Source organism: Microplitis mediator, chromosome 10 (assembly GCF_029852145.1).
Source record: "Microplitis mediator isolate UGA2020A chromosome 10, iyMicMedi2.1, whole genome shotgun sequence".
Taxonomy (NCBI): domain Eukaryota; kingdom Metazoa; phylum Arthropoda; class Insecta; order Hymenoptera; family Braconidae; genus Microplitis; species Microplitis mediator.
In genome coordinates, this window is record NC_079978.1 from 5,706,252 (window position 1) to 5,724,135 (window position 17,884).

Genomic DNA, 17,884 nt, shown 5'->3' on the forward strand with positions numbered 1-17,884 from the left:
CACGTAAAAAAATTTTGTCTTGGACACAAAAACTAAAAAAAACAAATTTTTTTTCACCTTTAGAAATTTTTTTTTACCAACGGATATTTTTCCTTTTAACTCCGTACATCTAGCTGTGTCTTTCAACATGCGTGGATGTATACTTGCAGGTGTGTGAGCAAGAAGGTGATATAAATATGTGACGTGATAGCGAGAAAGAGGAGAGTCGGAGAGTGAGACTGAGTTGAGTAGAGAGTAGAGCCCGGAGGGTCAGTCGTTGTGTATAAGATGGAGGCTGGTTTGATGGAATGTTGCTACCTCCGTCTCTACAACGTCTGACCCTCCTATCCCTTCCCAGCCCTTTTATACTCTTCCATCCATACACTACACTCTACACTACGAGACTGATTCCTCCACCATACAGATTACACGACATGGTCCGCGCCTACGGGCGAACACGCGTGAGATGAAAATAAAAATATATAAAACCTTGTGTTGCGTACAGTACATAAATGGAGAATTTTAGCCATCCATGGTTATACTTATGATCATGATGGATAAATGTCCTTGTTGAGTAACATTATCTGCCTAGCGTGTTGGCCAATAGCTGAAAGAAATCCATTAATGGAGCGGCTTATGAAAAACAAACTTTTCAATATTTAAAAACAACATCAAATAAAAGTCAATCATTATTTACGCGATATTGCGCGGGCGATCGACGTAAAGAAGGTGCAATTGAACCGGGAAAGAGGACTTGAAGAGAAGACGTGACCGAGGAAGATAAAAGATTCAAAGCGATAAGATTGCCTGGATGATGCATCGCCGTCGATCGCCAACGACGATCGATGTGTGTTCCTCCGATTCTTTTTCCTCGCGTTGTCGCGATAAAATAGCGCGATAGCAACACTATTCCTATTCGGCTCAGTATCAAACATCATCTGAGTCTGATCGCGGCTGTCGAATGTGAATCATTCCTTCATATAAAAATTCCTTCTGCTTGATGTCTTTGTCTTTATTTCTTCCTCACACATTTCTCTTGTATACTTTTATTTTTATTGTTTTTTTTTCTTATGTGCACATTTATATGTGTATATATGGTAAAAGTTTCCTTAAGAGGCACCGCGAGATCTCGGTCACGCCCTCTTAGCACACCCTTCGCCCTGAAAGATGTAAGTCAGCAGAGCACTCAAGGCAGGGTGGCGCCGGCTCTAAATAACTTGAGTACGTCGAAAACCAACTTACACACAGCCGTATACAGCTATATGTGCTATACACTACACTATACCCTTTTTCCTTCTCTACTCCGGCACTCTTGCATTCGTTCTCTAAACGTGAGATCCAGAAACCAAAAAAAATATATAACTAAAAATAAAAAACAAAAAGTTAAGAAACTTTCACCCCACGGATCCTCGGTCTTTTCCACACGCGTAACTTCATCTTCTCTTTATTTCCTCTTACTCTACTACTCCATTCTACCACTCGTCACAGCAATATTTCTACTCAGCACGTAACAACTTCCTTGTAATGTTACTAAAACTTTTTTTGTACTTACATTAACAATATTTGCGAACGTGTAAGTAACTAAGTAACTAAGTGTACATATAAGCCGCTAAATAAGTATAGTATAGTACAGTACAGTAAAGTATATACACTCAATAAAAACTAATAAGAAATAAAAGTCCTGTGAACCTTGTGCCAAGTTGTGTTGTTCGTGGTTATACAGCATGCACAAGTATATTATTACCGTTGTCTCTTTGTCTTTCTCAGCTTGATATCGCCGGTCTGTTAATCTTTCTCTCTTCAGGATGACTCTCGATGGCTCACGGGTTCTTCCATTCGATCCACACAGCTTTTTAGCTCTTGTAACGACACGGTTCGTTGAGTCCGTTTATACTCGCTAGTGGAATACTCGAGTTCTTGTGGGCAATTCGCCGTTCCGTAACGCGACTCTCCCCGTTTTCTATTCCCAGGAGTTTAACTCAGCCTCCTTACTCCCCGTTTCACCTTATTCCTCTTCAACATACATCTACATCTATATCAACATCTACATTGCTATATATAACCTAACATCTACTGCCCCCTGCCTCTTTTCCTGACACAATGAAGTTGGATCGCGTTTACCGGTGCCCGTCATCGATTAATTTATCGCTCGTTTCCATCGTCGTTATCGCCGCAGCTTGATTGAGATCACTACCGAGTGATTTTTTGCACTCACTACGTCAAACACTGGCTGGCCACCACTCTCAAGAGAATTTAATGGAATAACATTAGCAACCCTCGCCAGCCTACGTAGGAATGAGTACTCCTCTCTCGATACTTTTATTTTAGCTTTCTCTCGACATTTATATTCCATGACACTTTTTGCCGAGTGTGTGTATTACAACACGCTTGACCGATCGTATCGTGGAATGTACCTCACAGACGAATACCTACTTATGTACATTAAACTTCTTGCGATGGATTATATAGACAAGACGTTGTCTCTCAGTAATATGTTTGTCCTTCTGTTCCTTGTTTGAGTCGACGCAGCCGAGCGGCATCTCCATAAGCCGGGGAAACATTAAAAAAAAGTATGTCTGCATACACGGACGTGTACATGTCCATGAGAGGAAGCCTCAAAGCCTCCGGTCTCCAATGGAATTCCAATTCACACGATCTCCGTACGAGATAAAATACGCACACTAATAAAATTATTATATATATTTGTATCAAGTGTGCGATGGTCTTAAGGTTTAGTACTTTACATTTTTTGTGCTCATATTTGTCGGTTGGTAATTAGTTTACATACGAGTTTTCGATACTACGAGGAATGGAGAGGAGATGGTGTTTTGAATACGTCATCGAGTGTAGCCAATCTCCACAGACATGATGCTTGGGCGCTGGGTCGAGGGTGGTTTTGATCGTGATTGCCAAGCGGCGAATTTGTCGCCACGTGTTTTATTGTATGATGAAATTGAAGGGTGTGCGCGTAGCCACCCGCCGGCAGCAGTACCACTGCCACCGAGCAGGGACTGGTGGCGGTCGCGACTAAACGGACAAGCTTAACTCGCCGTGTCACTCAACGTCACCGACGGGGTTCTGGTCTATATACATATACATATACATACATATTTTGTAGCCTATTGGATATACGCATATATATAGATTTGTGTATAATATGTATATAGATATTATGGATCCCTGCACTTTTCTGATTCAATGCCCTCGTTGTTGTGGTTCTTCGAAGAATATGAATTTCAATTAAACTCAATTGCATTAGCTAAAAATGTCCATGACATTAATATTTAAATATAATATTCATTTTTATATTTGGAATTTATAATTAAACTTTCACGTGATTGAATAAATTAAATATAGAAAAAATGAATTAATGAGCAATGATAATTAATTTTGGATTAGTATAAATGAATTTTTGTTGATAATTAAATACTAGAATTTGATATTTGAATATTATCAGTAGATAAAAAATATATTAATATATATTTATAATTCAAATATTGTATTACTAATGATAGAAAACGAAGGATAAAAAAAGTAAAATGAGAAAAGTGCGTGAGTTGACACGTCGAGTGCGCATGAGTAATGTCAGCTCATTATTCTCCAGCGGGATTTATCAGGTTGCTACTAGCGATAACGCTTTTCGTTCGTTTCATACCCCAGGGAGATGCGACGAGTAGATAGTGCCGTACATTTATGCTGCATCGTAGTTGGTATCCCATACCTCCCATACCATATAATACTCATACCGTGGCAATAGAGTGGAATGAAAAAGAGAGAGAGAGAGAGAGGGGTGTAGTAGCAGCAGGTTATATAGGGAATAACATTTGCCACACCATCATTCACTTCTCATATTTTTAAAAGCTCTTATTTGGAAGAGATGTAACGAGTTACGTCTTGGGTAATATATAATCATCCCGAGTGTTCACGTTCCGAGTCTTATGGTCTTGATGGGCTTCATTGCTACCAACTTCATAAGATATAATGGCGATCTTATCATTGAGAGTCAAAGGAGAAGAAGAAGATGATGATGATGATGATTAAGAATGTTAGGAACAAGCGCTAACAAGACAGCAATTTCACTTGTGAGTTATAGGTCAGCTATTGCTATTTTCATCCGAGTAATTTTATTCATACTCTGTCCATGTAACAACATAAAATAGAGAGCAGAAGACAGTGGGAGCTGGAGAAATTTTAAAAGAAAAATAATGAAAAAATTTTATTTAAATAAATTATGTTGAGCTGCGTATTTTGTCGTGTTTGCTCTACATATTTTTTGCTCGCTCTAAAAACAATAATGAGCAATAAAAATAATAAGACCAAAAAATATGGCTCTTATTTTCTTAAAATATCCTTCAAATTTAAAGACCAAAAAATAAATGAAAAAAAAATTCTTCGACTATTTTTTGTCGTTAATGTTTTTTGCTGGTATGACAGTATCGTATTTCCGGCAGAGATTTTAATTACGAAGTAAACGAGAGGGAGCGTGAATTCTCCGGGGAATAAGACGCGGTAGCAGGCCACAAAAAGCAACATCCTACCCGCAAGCTGAGCACGCAGAGACTCGTTTCGATACTAATATATACACAGGCACGTGCTCATCACATGTCGACGAGGAGAAATAAAAAACTTATTAAATAAAGAAAGAGCTACTCTAGTGTACATGTACGACGCTGATGTTACTGCTGGTGCTTACATTAACCCTTTCGGATGCTTACGCTGGCTTGTAAGAGCCATTTTATTGGCGCTCTCGCGCATAAATGTCATATCTTTACGAGCCTCAACACTCCCATTAAATATTCAGTGTTCGATCATCCATTAAAATGCCGTGAAATCAATTGTCCTTAGTCCGAGCTTTCACTGCATCTAATAAAAAGATATATTTAAAGCTCTGTTCTTAAAAAATCTTAATTTTCAAGAGGCTAAAGGTCATAATCTCAATGTTCATACACACGGTTAATTAAGACGACTTCTCACGTTCAATAGAAGCAATTATCATAGTAACGGCGTCGTCGGCAACACATCACAGAGTATGCACAGCACAGCAGACTCAAGCTCAGGCTTTACCTTTAGCACGCTGGACCTGGACTATGGCATTAATTAGTACAATCTTGAGTACGTGCTCTAGCAACGTACATATACATACATACATACATACATACATACATAAACACATACCTATACAAACATATATACATCTACATGATACGAGATATCTCAAGCCATGTAGAGACTTTACTTGCACAGGGCTTTCCTCCACCTGTCTTAGTAGCCTTAGCCCATTACAGGTAAGGCAGGTGAGCCCATGGTCTTAGCGCTGCCGTCTAGTCCCTCAACTTATCGGACGGTTATACCTTAAATTTGCATACTGCGATAAATTGTCCGCTCGTGTCGCGGCTTCTTCTCTTTTTATAATATACTGCGCACATGTTATGACATTACTCGGTAACGGTGTGTGTCTTCCGGTAGTAGGTGTCGCGAAACGCGAGAGACACATTTGACTGAGAGTGAGCCAAGCGTCATGACTACACTCTGTATTCTATAGTATGTATTCTGTACGGTGTATTAAACTGCTATGCATAGTACACTTAACTACAAACTCTGTACTAGCATCCACTAAACTCTGGTTAGTATAAATGACACACGACACACAACGGGGGTTTACATGTCAGCGCAAGTCAAAGGTGCAGCTATAAACTGTGTCGAGACATCAGTCATCTGTCCCTGTGTCTTTGTTTCGGTATTAATATATAGTACAAATAACTCGCTGGCGTTATTAATTGTTACTGTCACTGAAATTACTGCCCGACTGTTATTTTGTATGACAAAGTGCGGTGAATGGTGGGTAGTGTGTATAATACGTTAACGAGAAAGTATAGACTCGTATAGAATCCAGAGTATACATTATTAGTATGCATGCATAAGTTAATAATGATTCAACAATTAAATTATTAATGCTGGTAACAGTAGAAAGACAAATAAAATGATTTATATCGCTTTTTATAGATAACTAGATCTTAATAGTAATTGATGTATGTATAAATATATATTTATGGAGTATATGAATGTATGATCTCTGATTCGCGTCGGGCCTTTGTCTCAATACTCTCAGTACCAGTTCACAGGCAGTAGAACTATGCCGCAACCATTTAGCTCTGGCCCCCGCGGATCGATCGATCTGTATTCATAGGTCGTACGGCATAAAATACACTCGGCATGTCCATGAATCAGATAACTGTCACGGCCACGACGATGTCTCAATCAACGGCTCGACTACTTCTTCTTTATACTCGCGAGCCCGTGAGCCATTATCATTTCATTTATTTGTTTTTTTTTTTTTTTAATACGCATATTTTAATATCTATGATGATTTCTATCTTTATTATTTATTAACGAGCTGTTTTATTTATTTTTAATTAGGTAAAAAAGATAAGATTCAATGTTTTTACCACGTCTTGTTAACCGAGATAAAATTTTACCACGCAGTTTTCGTAATCTAATCATAAAAAAGAGATAGTGTACCTGATAACTTAAATTTTGTTTTTGTAGTTTTAGTGTGTCTACCGTGTAAAGATTTTTTTTTTTAATTTTATTTATATTTGATGTGTATCGTTTCCATGGTGATGTAGATCGGTATTTTAGTCTTTCTTCGGTCACGCCGACACGTCGTGCGTCATCGGGATTACGAGAACCCGATGGAATGTGAGCCGGACGACGAATATTTTTTGGTGGATTAGATGAATAAAAAATAATAAAAAAACAGTTACAAATGAGAACGAACTAGTACAAATGGAATTAAAGATGAGCTGAAAGTGAGTTATGTATATCATCCTCATCACGAATATTCGTGGCTTAAATCTATCGATCGTTTAGACAAAAATATTCAAGATATTTTCTTGTTAACCTCGTCCTTCTAGAATGATCGAGGTGACTCGAAAATTTTATTCAAACTTCTCGATTTATTTCACTCTGCCACGTTAATTTTTTTTATACCCACTTACAAATAGAAGATTCTTTGCTTTAATTTTTTTTACTGTCCTGACGCTACGGTACTATGATACTATGATAATGCGAGGTACCCTAGTAGTACAAGAGACTTTGCGTGTCGACCAGACCCGCCAGCAACGTGACATCTCCTGAGTAATGGGCGAGTGTCGCGGCACTATAAGGGCCGTCGATTGATCGAATCGAAGCACAACACAGCCCTGTAGCATAAATATAAGCGTACATACATCAAGTATCTTAAATCAAGTGTAATCAAGTGAATGGAAGCTTTAGAAAAAAGAATAAAAATACCGGTGCAATATTTATTGGCTGTTGACCGAAGTAATAACCAAAGTGTAGTTACAACTAACCGCCCACACTGTCATCCAGGCAAAGGTTAAACGGATCGCGAGAAGCACCCGACGGAGCTTAGAATATCTGTATATATATACACATATATATGTAAGATAAAGAGTTATACGATTATGATGATGGTGATGATGATGAGAATAAGAAAGAAAGAGTAAGTAAAGATAGAGTGTGGTGAGTGGAAACCAGCCGCGTACTAAATCATCGGCGTCGCGCGGCTCATTTGTAAGACAAACTCGAGTCGTGGTTTCGCGTACTCTCTCACTCTTTCTTAGCGCCGTTATATGTACAACATACAAGAGTATACACGTATATGTGTGTACTCCACTCATCTTCTTGTGAATATAATCTCTTAGAGTGCAAGCTGGTGAGCCCAGAGACTACGACGAAAGATGCCCTGGTGCGATTATAAAGCTAATTCACTGCGGTCCATCGCGCCCACAATCGTCAATTAATCTCGCGACTAAGTAGTCCGCGGATTAAACGGACGAAGAGAAGTTGGCTGTTAGTTATTATGAGTTTGTCGTAAGCGGGAGCTAAACCAGGAGCATAAGTGCAGGCGTCAACGCCGGTATTATATAGGGTCAGGAGACGTTGCTGATCGGTGTATATAACTCGAGAATAACAATTTACTTGTAATTGTTTTTAAAAAATAAAAGAGGGATGTATTTATACATGTTATTTTTATGTTTATTGAAGTATGAGTTTAAGAAAGCACGAATGAGTGAGTGAGTGAGTTGTATATTCTCAGTGGGCTGTATTTCATCGCCAAAAATAGTTGGTAGAATCGTCGAAGAGGCTCCGGCACTCTGTGGCATCCCGACACCACTCACGGTTTGGTCCAATGACCCTCGATCTTTCTCGCACTTTCTGTCTCGTTTTATCTTTTTCTCTGTAGTACTCATCACTTATGTGTAGGGATACTCTATACTTTTAAAACATTGCGTGTCATGATACCCTCTCTCCTCATCGTCGCTTTCAGAGGCCTGGATTGTGGCTATCAAGATTGCTGCAGCATCTAAATTCCACGGCATCGACTCTGTGAATCCTTTCATTAAGCCACTATCGGTGAAGACATCAACGTTTTTTTTTAAACATATTTTATTTTTTCCTCAAGGCGTCTTTTTTACTAGATTTTATTTTTCAATTCGTAAACCTTCTCTATAATTTATATCGTTACACTAATTCGTAGTAATTGAACTCTGTCACGCGATCCTGTGTTGTGATGTCTTATTTTTTTTTCCAACTTTTCGCAACTCCAATTACTTAAATAAATTTGATACTATACTTATGAATATTTAGAGACTAAATAATTCCTTCGGGTCTGCTGACTCATGACTCGTTTGTTAGAAAAAATGGCTTGATGTAGACAATTGAAAAAAAAGTTTTTTTGTCCTAGTGAAATATTCGGCGGTAAAAAATTAAAGTTATGTGAATTTTTAATTTGCAACACATTCTGCAGCAAGATGTAGCTATATATACTGGCCGTGTATTTCTCTTGATATCCACGGGTCCAGGAGGAACGTAACGTCCATCCGGTTGTCACTTTATTCTTCTCCACGTTGCCATCACCATCGCCATCGTGTTTTTCCTGATGCCATACCCGGTCTAGTAGCTCCGCATCTCGCTGGTAGTGCTTTCAATTTGAGTCTCTATTCGCCCGGAAAGTGCCGCTGTGAAGAGCGAGCAGCATTAAAAAATAAAAAAAGTTACTGGAACAAAAAAAAATAAAGTACCAAGAGACGTCGCGACACTCACATGACGCCGGACGGAATTTAGTAAATATCATAAAGTAAGAGAACTACTCGCATTCACGCCCGTGAAACGTGATATAAGCTCATCCTTCCCTCTTATCTCATGCTTTTTCACAACACACTTTTTGTTATTTTATTTTTTTTTTTTTTTCTGTATATCTTTGAGCAGCAAATAAATGCCATTGCCTACTCTTACTTTCTCGGTATCCGGTACAGTCTGTATGCAGACTGACTTTTGTAAGCATTATAAACGCATGTTTCGACATTTCTTGATGCTAAAGACGGAAGGAGGGTACACTGAAACCAAGGGTGGATACCAGTTTCATTTTTTTTCTTTTTAATCCTCTTCCTCCTCTCCCTCGCTCTCAGTTTTACTTCGACGTGATGGGTATAAGGAGTTTATTTTTGGCTGCCATATGCGAGGTTATTTCGACTCTCAGAGATCCCGAGTTGTCGAGGATAGAAAGAGAACGGGACGACAAGACTTAACCTTAAATAGAGTCTCGTTCATACACCAGTGTCTATTAGAAATTGAAAAACGGTGACATCGTCAAAGAAACGATATATCCATTTAAAGATTTTCAGCCGTCAATAGCAATCATTGTGATTGAAACTCGTCTATTATGAAACGGATACGATAATTCATATTCCGACGATTACAGTATTAACTTACACGGGAATAGAATAGTGCACGTGTACGTTGAGTATCCAAGTTGGCCCAATGCCTCCTCGTCGACAGTCTTCAGACTTCGATTCAGGAAAATAGAGAATAAAGACGAGACACCAGGGATCCATGGACCAATCTCGAAATAGCTGATCGTCATCTTCCGAACGACTTTTCTCAGCAATTTCCATCTTTATCTTCTGGGCAATCTTTCTCTCTTACCCGCGTGCTTGTTCGTTGGCGTTTTCTATAAATAATATCCCCATTAAAAAGCATCTCGTCTATTCATCGTGTGTATTTTCATGTTTGCACATGTAGGTGTTTTTAGCCATTGAGCTGAACGCCCGCCGAAAATCCTTCGTACAGATACTTATACATACGACTGAAACAGCAAATGACTTGACGCAGAAATCGGAATGGGATAAAAATGAATGGTCCAAAAAGAATACAAATAAAAAGTAAAATAAAACGGTATAAAGATATAAAGTGAGTAACAGACGTAAATGAAAGTGCGAGTGAATAGTCGTGGAGGGCAACAGAACGACACATAAACGTATAATTGGCTGCACTTAAATCTCTATAACGCAGCAGTAAAAATGCGTAGAGCGCCACGTAAATCAACACAAGTATGATATGCCACCCGGTTTTCTCTCTCATGCCACCACCACATCCCCCTTTTAACCATTCTAAATGCTATCGTAAAAATCCCTCAATGGGATTTTTCAACGTGTCACCGGATTATTACACTTCCCGGATGTGATGGCTTTTGATGGCGCTGTTTAAATTAATCTCAATGCATTGATCTGCTCCTCAATTTTCACAGCATTATTGTTATTCTAAAATTACTATTACTATTTTTATTATCATTACTACGATTATTATTAGTATTACTATCTATTACTACCCATATCATCATCATCATGAGCCAAAAGACTCATTTGAACACACGCTACATTAACCCGGTTTGTCGCAAATTAACTACAATCAGAGAAACGTTCCGGCAAGCCATTACGACAGTTCTACTGGTCCAGTAGCCTCTCGGCCACATTAAATACCATCAAGTAACGTTGCTTTTTGTCTCTACTCTTGGAACTATATATATATAGATAAAGATATGGAGCAACGGATGCCCACTGGACTCAGACTTGGACTCGGACTCGAAAATACCGAAGACCGAGATGAAAACGGCGACTGTACAAAAACAAAGACGCCAATGTACTGATGCCCGGAAGCATTTAGCTTTTTCAGGCTCACGCTGCGTTTTATATTTTGACTCCATTTTTGTAGCGGAGCTTGAGATCCAAAGTTAATCTTCACGACTGAATGTTCAGGGAGGTCTTACATCTATATATATAAATATAACGAAAGAAAATACATATACCCCCAGGCAAGCTGTCATCACGAATCCCTTGAGAGTGAACCCGGCTACTTTACTGATCTTTCTCTCCGCTAGGAACCTTCCGGCCTTCGATAAGATTCGGGTCATTTATAATCCGACCTGATTTTTTTTTGTTACTCCCAAATGTACGTCCGTGGATCCAAGTAAAAAGCAAAAAAAAATTGTTGTCGTTATCCCGCTGATGGACATCCGGATTTTATTCCAAGTATTTTTGTAGGATGTGTATAAGAGAATGTGTGCGTGTGTGTGGTCGGGTGAAATAAGAAATGGAAGGATGATGGAAGTGTGCAGATTATGGAAGATAGTGAAAAGTATGACAAAGTTGTGAATAATGTTTTGAAATTCAAATTACAATTTTAGTCACACAATAAAAGTGAGGAGTGTAATATAGTGTAGAGACAGAGAGCTTAAGACTAAGAGATACTAAGTCATCTTAATATCGCTTATTAACGTCACTCGGAGGTCTCTGAAACCCCAGGGAGTACGAGAGAGTAAGCAATTAAAAAAGTAAGATTGATAAATGACGGAGAATTAATGTGCAGAGTGTACAGTTGTTGGACTCTGGGGGTATGCCGGAGAAGTGTAGACTATTGTAAAGAGAGAATGAGCAAGAGAGAGCTTCAATGTAGAGGTTAGAGGGTTGCTCGCGAAGGGTGATTGTGGGTGGCTTAATGGTGTTTGTATGCATGGGAAACTACTGGTGCGAGGGGTGAAAGCCGACCCTTGTTGACGTCACATGTACGCCGCGAGTGGTTCCACTAAAGGGTCTGCATCACTAAAGTTTCATTTTATCTATCTATATATTATTATTATAAGTATTATTTACATGAGTATTATTGACATGTTCCAATTTAAAACTATTGTTTCAGGCGATGCGAGTAATGCGAGTATCGGCAGTGGCGAAGGTACGGGCGAAGAGGACGACGATTCGTCGGGCAAGAAAAACCAAAAGAAGAGAGGCATCTTCCCCAAAGTCGCCACCAACATCCTCAGGGCGTGGCTATTCCAACACCTCACGGTAAGTAATCAACACGATTTTTTATTTGCAAATTCTACATGCTGAATTTAATGAGAAACAAATTTCATAACTGAGAACAAATACATAATTTGAAATTACGTCAATGGAAAAATTTTTTCAAAAGAATATTTCAATTATCAGATAAATTTGATGAAATATATTTTTTCTCAGTAAAAATTATCCCCAATAACACTCGTAATGCAAAGCTCCAAAAAAAATGGACAGAGATGTAATCTCCTAATGTAGAGATAAGGAGCTAGTGTTCATATATCCCGCTCAACTGGCAACTGTTCGCCCCCTTATCCCGTCTAATGATTCACGGGTAATCTGAGCTGCAAAAAGCACAACGCGATTAGGGACCCTAGTCTAATACGCCAGCGGTGGTGATGGTGTACATACACAGTGGATTCTGCAACACGTCCTTGTCCTCGTCGTCATCATGATCGTATATTCGTCGCCGTCGTCGTCATTCTCGTTCTCTACTTGGTACTAGGTGAGGTTCTATTGCTTTCTCGCTCCTCTTGACGTTGAACGCCCCCGGTATACTACGACTACTACGACTCCAAGTACAGCTAGCATCACATAGAGAGCATTGGGGTGTGATCGGGTTACCTTGCCAAGCGGTAATCATATTGCAGCTCGGTTAATGCCATTACTGCGTTCGTGGAGAGATTGACACCCCCTTGCGTGTGTTGCCTCCACCACTCCACCCTTCCATCATCATTCGTGGAATGGGGAATCACCACCACTATCACCATCACCATCACCATCATCACCAAAACCACCTCCCGCGTACCCACCTAGTGTATTGGATATGACGTCGGCATAGTGGGCTTTACGCTTCGCTGCATGCTCTGCGTTAACCAGCAAACTTTTCTCATTCATACTGCCGTGTGTTCTACTCTCGTACCAAGGAAAAATACTGAGCAAGGAAAAAAATATAACGTAACGTCATCCGGAGAATATCGACCCGACGGGAAATTGGAAGGGCTCCTCGTCGATGAGGGTTCAACTCCATTCAGATTAATTCAAGTGGTGTTGGCAAATTTTCTTCCTCATGATGATTTAGCTTTTCTCAAAAAATAACTATTCAAATTTATCAATAATCAATTCTCTATACTTCATAGTAACAAAATCACTTACTTACTTTTCAAAAGACTGAATCATTGATTGCATGAATTATTTTTATGTTCCACTAAATCGTGGAGTTTAACGCAATTGCTCTTTTGGTTTTTAAGTTATTGGTAACATATACTTTCTTACTGTTTTACTGCTGTCGTCAGCGGACTATCCGTTGAAATATCGACTAATACAAAAGATCGTTGTTGATGATTTAGGCTGCTCAAACACGATTTATCCGTGATAATCCCACAGCGTTTGATCGATACGGCCGCTGACTTGAGGCATAATTTCGTCGAGTGTATAAAGCTTTTATTTTTGTCCAAGTGGAATGTCGTGATGTCTGCCAAGATATATGAACATTCGTCGTAGCCGTACCCGTACTAGTCGTCTCGTTCGTACTTGTATTATACAGCAATGAAGTGGGATTAAGTATATATATTTTTGGTAACTTCTCAAGCGTTTAAATGCCGTGAAATGAGCCAAAGACTTAAAACAAGTGCCAATACGTGTTGTTGTATGGCAACATGTCGCTTTCGATTGGATTTGATTTGTGTTAGTGGTTAAATGACAAGTTCTAATTTAATTGGAAATTCAATACCAACAATAGTAACAACTGAAATTTTTAATTTTATCTGCATGCGGATTAGCTGAGGTTTTAGGGGCTCAAGCGAAATAAAAAAAAATACAAAGTGAAATGAAAGTATCTACGAACGCATCTCGGAATCGTGTCCGACAGCTAGATATAAATTTAATTAATTTGATGGAAGTGAAAATCCGTTGGTATCTCTCCGAAACTACTACAACTCTACTCCCTAACGTGTGTTATACCCGAGTGCTGCATATTTGCGGCTGTGTCGTATCTATCCGACACACCAGTTTGATTAAATTTCGTTCCAGTTACGCGAATCGCTCGTGTCGACGGCAAACATCCAATATACATACATGTATCCTTGTGTGTATATAGATAGACATTTTGGATGTTCTTGGGTCAAATTCCGAGGAAACCTATACAGCCGCGATATCACATTGTCAAGACATCAATCATGGGTTCAATTTTATCAATTTAAAAATTCTTTAAATCATTAGCCAGCCGCGTACATTTTATCTAGATGATTAATAACCAATTTCGTTGATTTATTTTTTAATAATAATTTATGTGCTGATAAGATAACCCAGTTATATGCCAAATTTGAATTGCAAGCGTTGTTTTTTTTTTACTGATATCATGAAAATTTCTCGCTATCGATTTTGATTCTCGGAAAGGTCTAAATTTCGTTCCACGGAAACGATTGTCTAGCAGTAATAAAGATTGAAAGAAAAAAAAAATTAAAAGATCTGCTGAAACAATGAAGATAAAGCTTGACATATATTTATAATCCATTTTAATTTAATGTAGAAATATATCTAGTTTATCGTTTGCAGTTTTATGCCATCCATTGCTTTTATAGAATTGAATCCAAGATTATTAACTTCTTTCATTCTTTCAACTCGTTTGGTACTACGTCATTGGTTTTTATTTTTTTAGCAGCATAAATGCTATAATAAAATTGATCAACTATATCCGTCAATATATATTGACGAAATACCTGTAACATATTTCTAAAAAATTAAAATATTTTCATTAACGATAAATTCAAATATTATTGGCAACATAAAAAATATTTTTCAATAAAAGCGAAACGATATTTCCAATAGTTGAATTTTGATTGATATTACGGTAAGGAAAAAATCAGAGACGTTTATTTTTACGATTTAGCCATTGAAACCCCGAATCCTCAGAACCGATTTCAACAGAATCGTTACGGTCTTTGAATAACATTGACGATCAAGAGTAGAGGTAACAGAGCCGGTGAATGGGGAAAAAGAAAAGGCGTGCTTGTCGTCGTTTGGATATCTTAAACAATTTGCATAGAAAATCGTAGTGGCAGTTTTTGTCGGTCATAAAGGAAGAAGGGGATTCTCCACGCATTCAACTAAACTAAACTAAACTCACCTCACCTCACTTACACAGATACTCATGCTCATACTGATACTTATACTCGGAAAAGCACATCTCTCCCGTGTGGCGCATGATACTCTTCTTATTCCCATCTCCCCTTTTTACAACGAGCATACCGCGGAGCGTTTTATGCGACAATAACCGTAGTATGGCCCACTTAGATCTCCTATCTTCTTCCCACCGGGACTAACACCAACATCCGACAGTTTCTCAACTCCCTCGATGCCTTTTAACCACGTGGTGTCTCAACTTGTACTCAACATTTAAGTTGGTCCACTCTTCATAAATAAAAATAGGAACCTTAACCCATTTTTGGGCGCGTTATTCATTTTTGTTCTCTCGTTACATTTCTTACGGATCATTAAATACTTTTATCTTCAGCCCTAGAAAGAAAAGAAATACTTTTTTTTATGTTTAGTTGAAAAGATAGGAAAAAGATTTCCGTCAATTCTAGGTGCTCGTTGTCACCCCATCTACGTCGAAAGAGCAAAAAATGCCATAGAAAACGTTTGCATACATCGACTGACAGTTTTCCGCTCCGACAAATCCTTACGGCATTTTTATTTCCACGGCAAGTCAATTCCCTCACGACCTTCTTTTCTGTCTTATGTTTTATTTTTATTTCTTATTTTATTCTTATCTCCACCTAATTTTGTCAAAGGGAATAAAAAAGTGCTTACACCGATTGATATAAATAAAAACATTGAATATTATTATAAAGATTTAAAATTTTTAAAAACTTCACTACGTCTGTGGTTTATTTTGCTCAGCAACAGTCTGGCGTTCAAACCAGGTTTCCAAAGGGAGTCTGCGGGTCGAGTGCGGCAACCCTTGTACTTCGACTTTGGCGCCGGCATTCAGTGCATTTGAATATAATACTTGGCCGCGAGAGCATGGCAAGCGAAGCAAACTGTAATTATGTTGATGCGCGCCATTGTACGCCGTCCGAATCTCGCCCACGCCATGAAACGGAATAATTTTTTTTTTATTCTTCATACTCCTCAGCATCCACGCCAGTCACTTTTTTTAATCTCGTGTAATTTTATTTTCCATAAACTTTCCGCGCTTGAAAGAATTCAGAGTAAAATTCATTTAACTCATCCATGGAAGCAAGCGTTTACTGATCCGCGAAAGTTTATGTGCTTGGTTTCAAGTTAGACGGAAGGAAGCTCGTACAAGTTCGATCGACTCACTCTCTTTCTAGCTATCTCTCGGAATTCCTTTACTGATAAGCTCGGAGATGCGAAGTAAGAGAAGAAGACGGAAATAAAGTGCCCTATATGGTAATTAAAAGAAAACTTCTATCTTACCAAACTTGTGCATTCTCGATACGCAAATTTATTATTGTAACTTATGAGTAGATATGTATATACATCTAGTCCGTTAAAACTTATCTCGTTTGATAATTCCTAGCGTAGTCAATAAAGAGTAGTACTAATAGGGAGCAAAAAACATCGCAAAGAATCTTCGTCGATTTCGTAGATCGGTATGTGCGCTTACTATATAAAAGAGTTAAAGTAATCCTGCTGTCCAGCGAGGATAATTACAAAAAACTTGAGAGCAACGTTTGCCGGTAGCAAACCGACCCAGCAGCATCGTCGTCGCTTAGAGTTTTGGATACTGGATAATATAAGGGGGTAAGAGAGAGGGTTTTTCCCTGGGATTAGACTGTCGTCCCGCCGACAGTGTAATCCCCTATTTTTGCGAAATTTATCGCCGTTAATCCTGCGTCCCCGTGCGCTTGTGGAATCTATCCTGCCTTTTTTCCCAAGGATTTCACTCCCTCGTTTTTTTAGATTTTTTTTATTTTTTAGAATGCGACTACGCGACATTCCCTTGTCGATATTAAAAATAATAAAATTCAGCATCGGACCTGCTGAAAAAAAGTTTCACTGAGTGCGCGAGAGATGTGAAATGAGACTTTCGAGAATTCTGTTGAGTTTGCTCCAGTGTTTTTGTGTGTCTCCACACTAGTATCTGAAGTAATCCAACCCGGATTTAAAATATTCGTATCTTGAATATGCATTCGTTGGTTTAGTATTCAAAGACCCAGGGTAATATCACATTGGACTGCCGACGGCAAGCTCAACTGGACGTCATTCTGACACCCACACGAGGTTACTCATTAGCGTTCTCATGTCACCTTTTTTCTGGCTCTTTATTCTTATGCTTTATCTTCTCAGTCATTCAAAAATTTTATCCTCATACAATTCAAATGTTTAATTTAATTTAAGAAAAAGAGTCTCAAATTCCTCTACTCCAAATCATGACGATTAAAAGCGCTCAGGTTGGTGTTATACAATATCTGTAGCATCACCAGCCAACCAGCCACCCTCAGTAGTTGTTGGCATTTGAATTAATCCAATTACGCACGCTAGGGGTATCTCACGGGGTTGGACATTAGCGGTACGACTTTCAGTCTAAGCCTTAATGGACGTGACACTGCTACATCATCCATATGCAAAAGCAGTTGAATGCATTCTCGTGTGTGTCGAAACCCTGGAGGATTATTCATGGTGATTTCACAAGATCATCGTCAGCTCTCTAATGTACTCCTCGGGTTTCTCGTACTGTCTTAATACGTCCCCCGACAACTCAT

At 38.7% G+C, this 17,884-nt stretch overlaps 1 protein-coding gene across 8 annotated transcripts in view; it reads left to right on the forward strand.

Annotated features, from left to right (window-relative positions):
* Positions 1-17,884, forward strand: part of LOC130676538 (homeobox protein homothorax) — a 263,375-nt gene that overhangs the window by 152,128 nt on the left and 93,363 nt on the right. For 4 of the 8 annotated variants that reach the window (XM_057482847.1, XM_057482842.1, XM_057482844.1 and 1 more), the window contains one exon: positions 12,008-12,164. In XM_057482847.1, coding sequence (XP_057338830.1) covers positions 12,008-12,164 — 157 coding nt within the window. The remainder of the gene's footprint in view (positions 1-12,007; positions 12,165-17,884) is intronic. The other 4 variants (XM_057482848.1, XM_057482846.1, XM_057482843.1 and 1 more) reach the window with 1 other exon arrangement.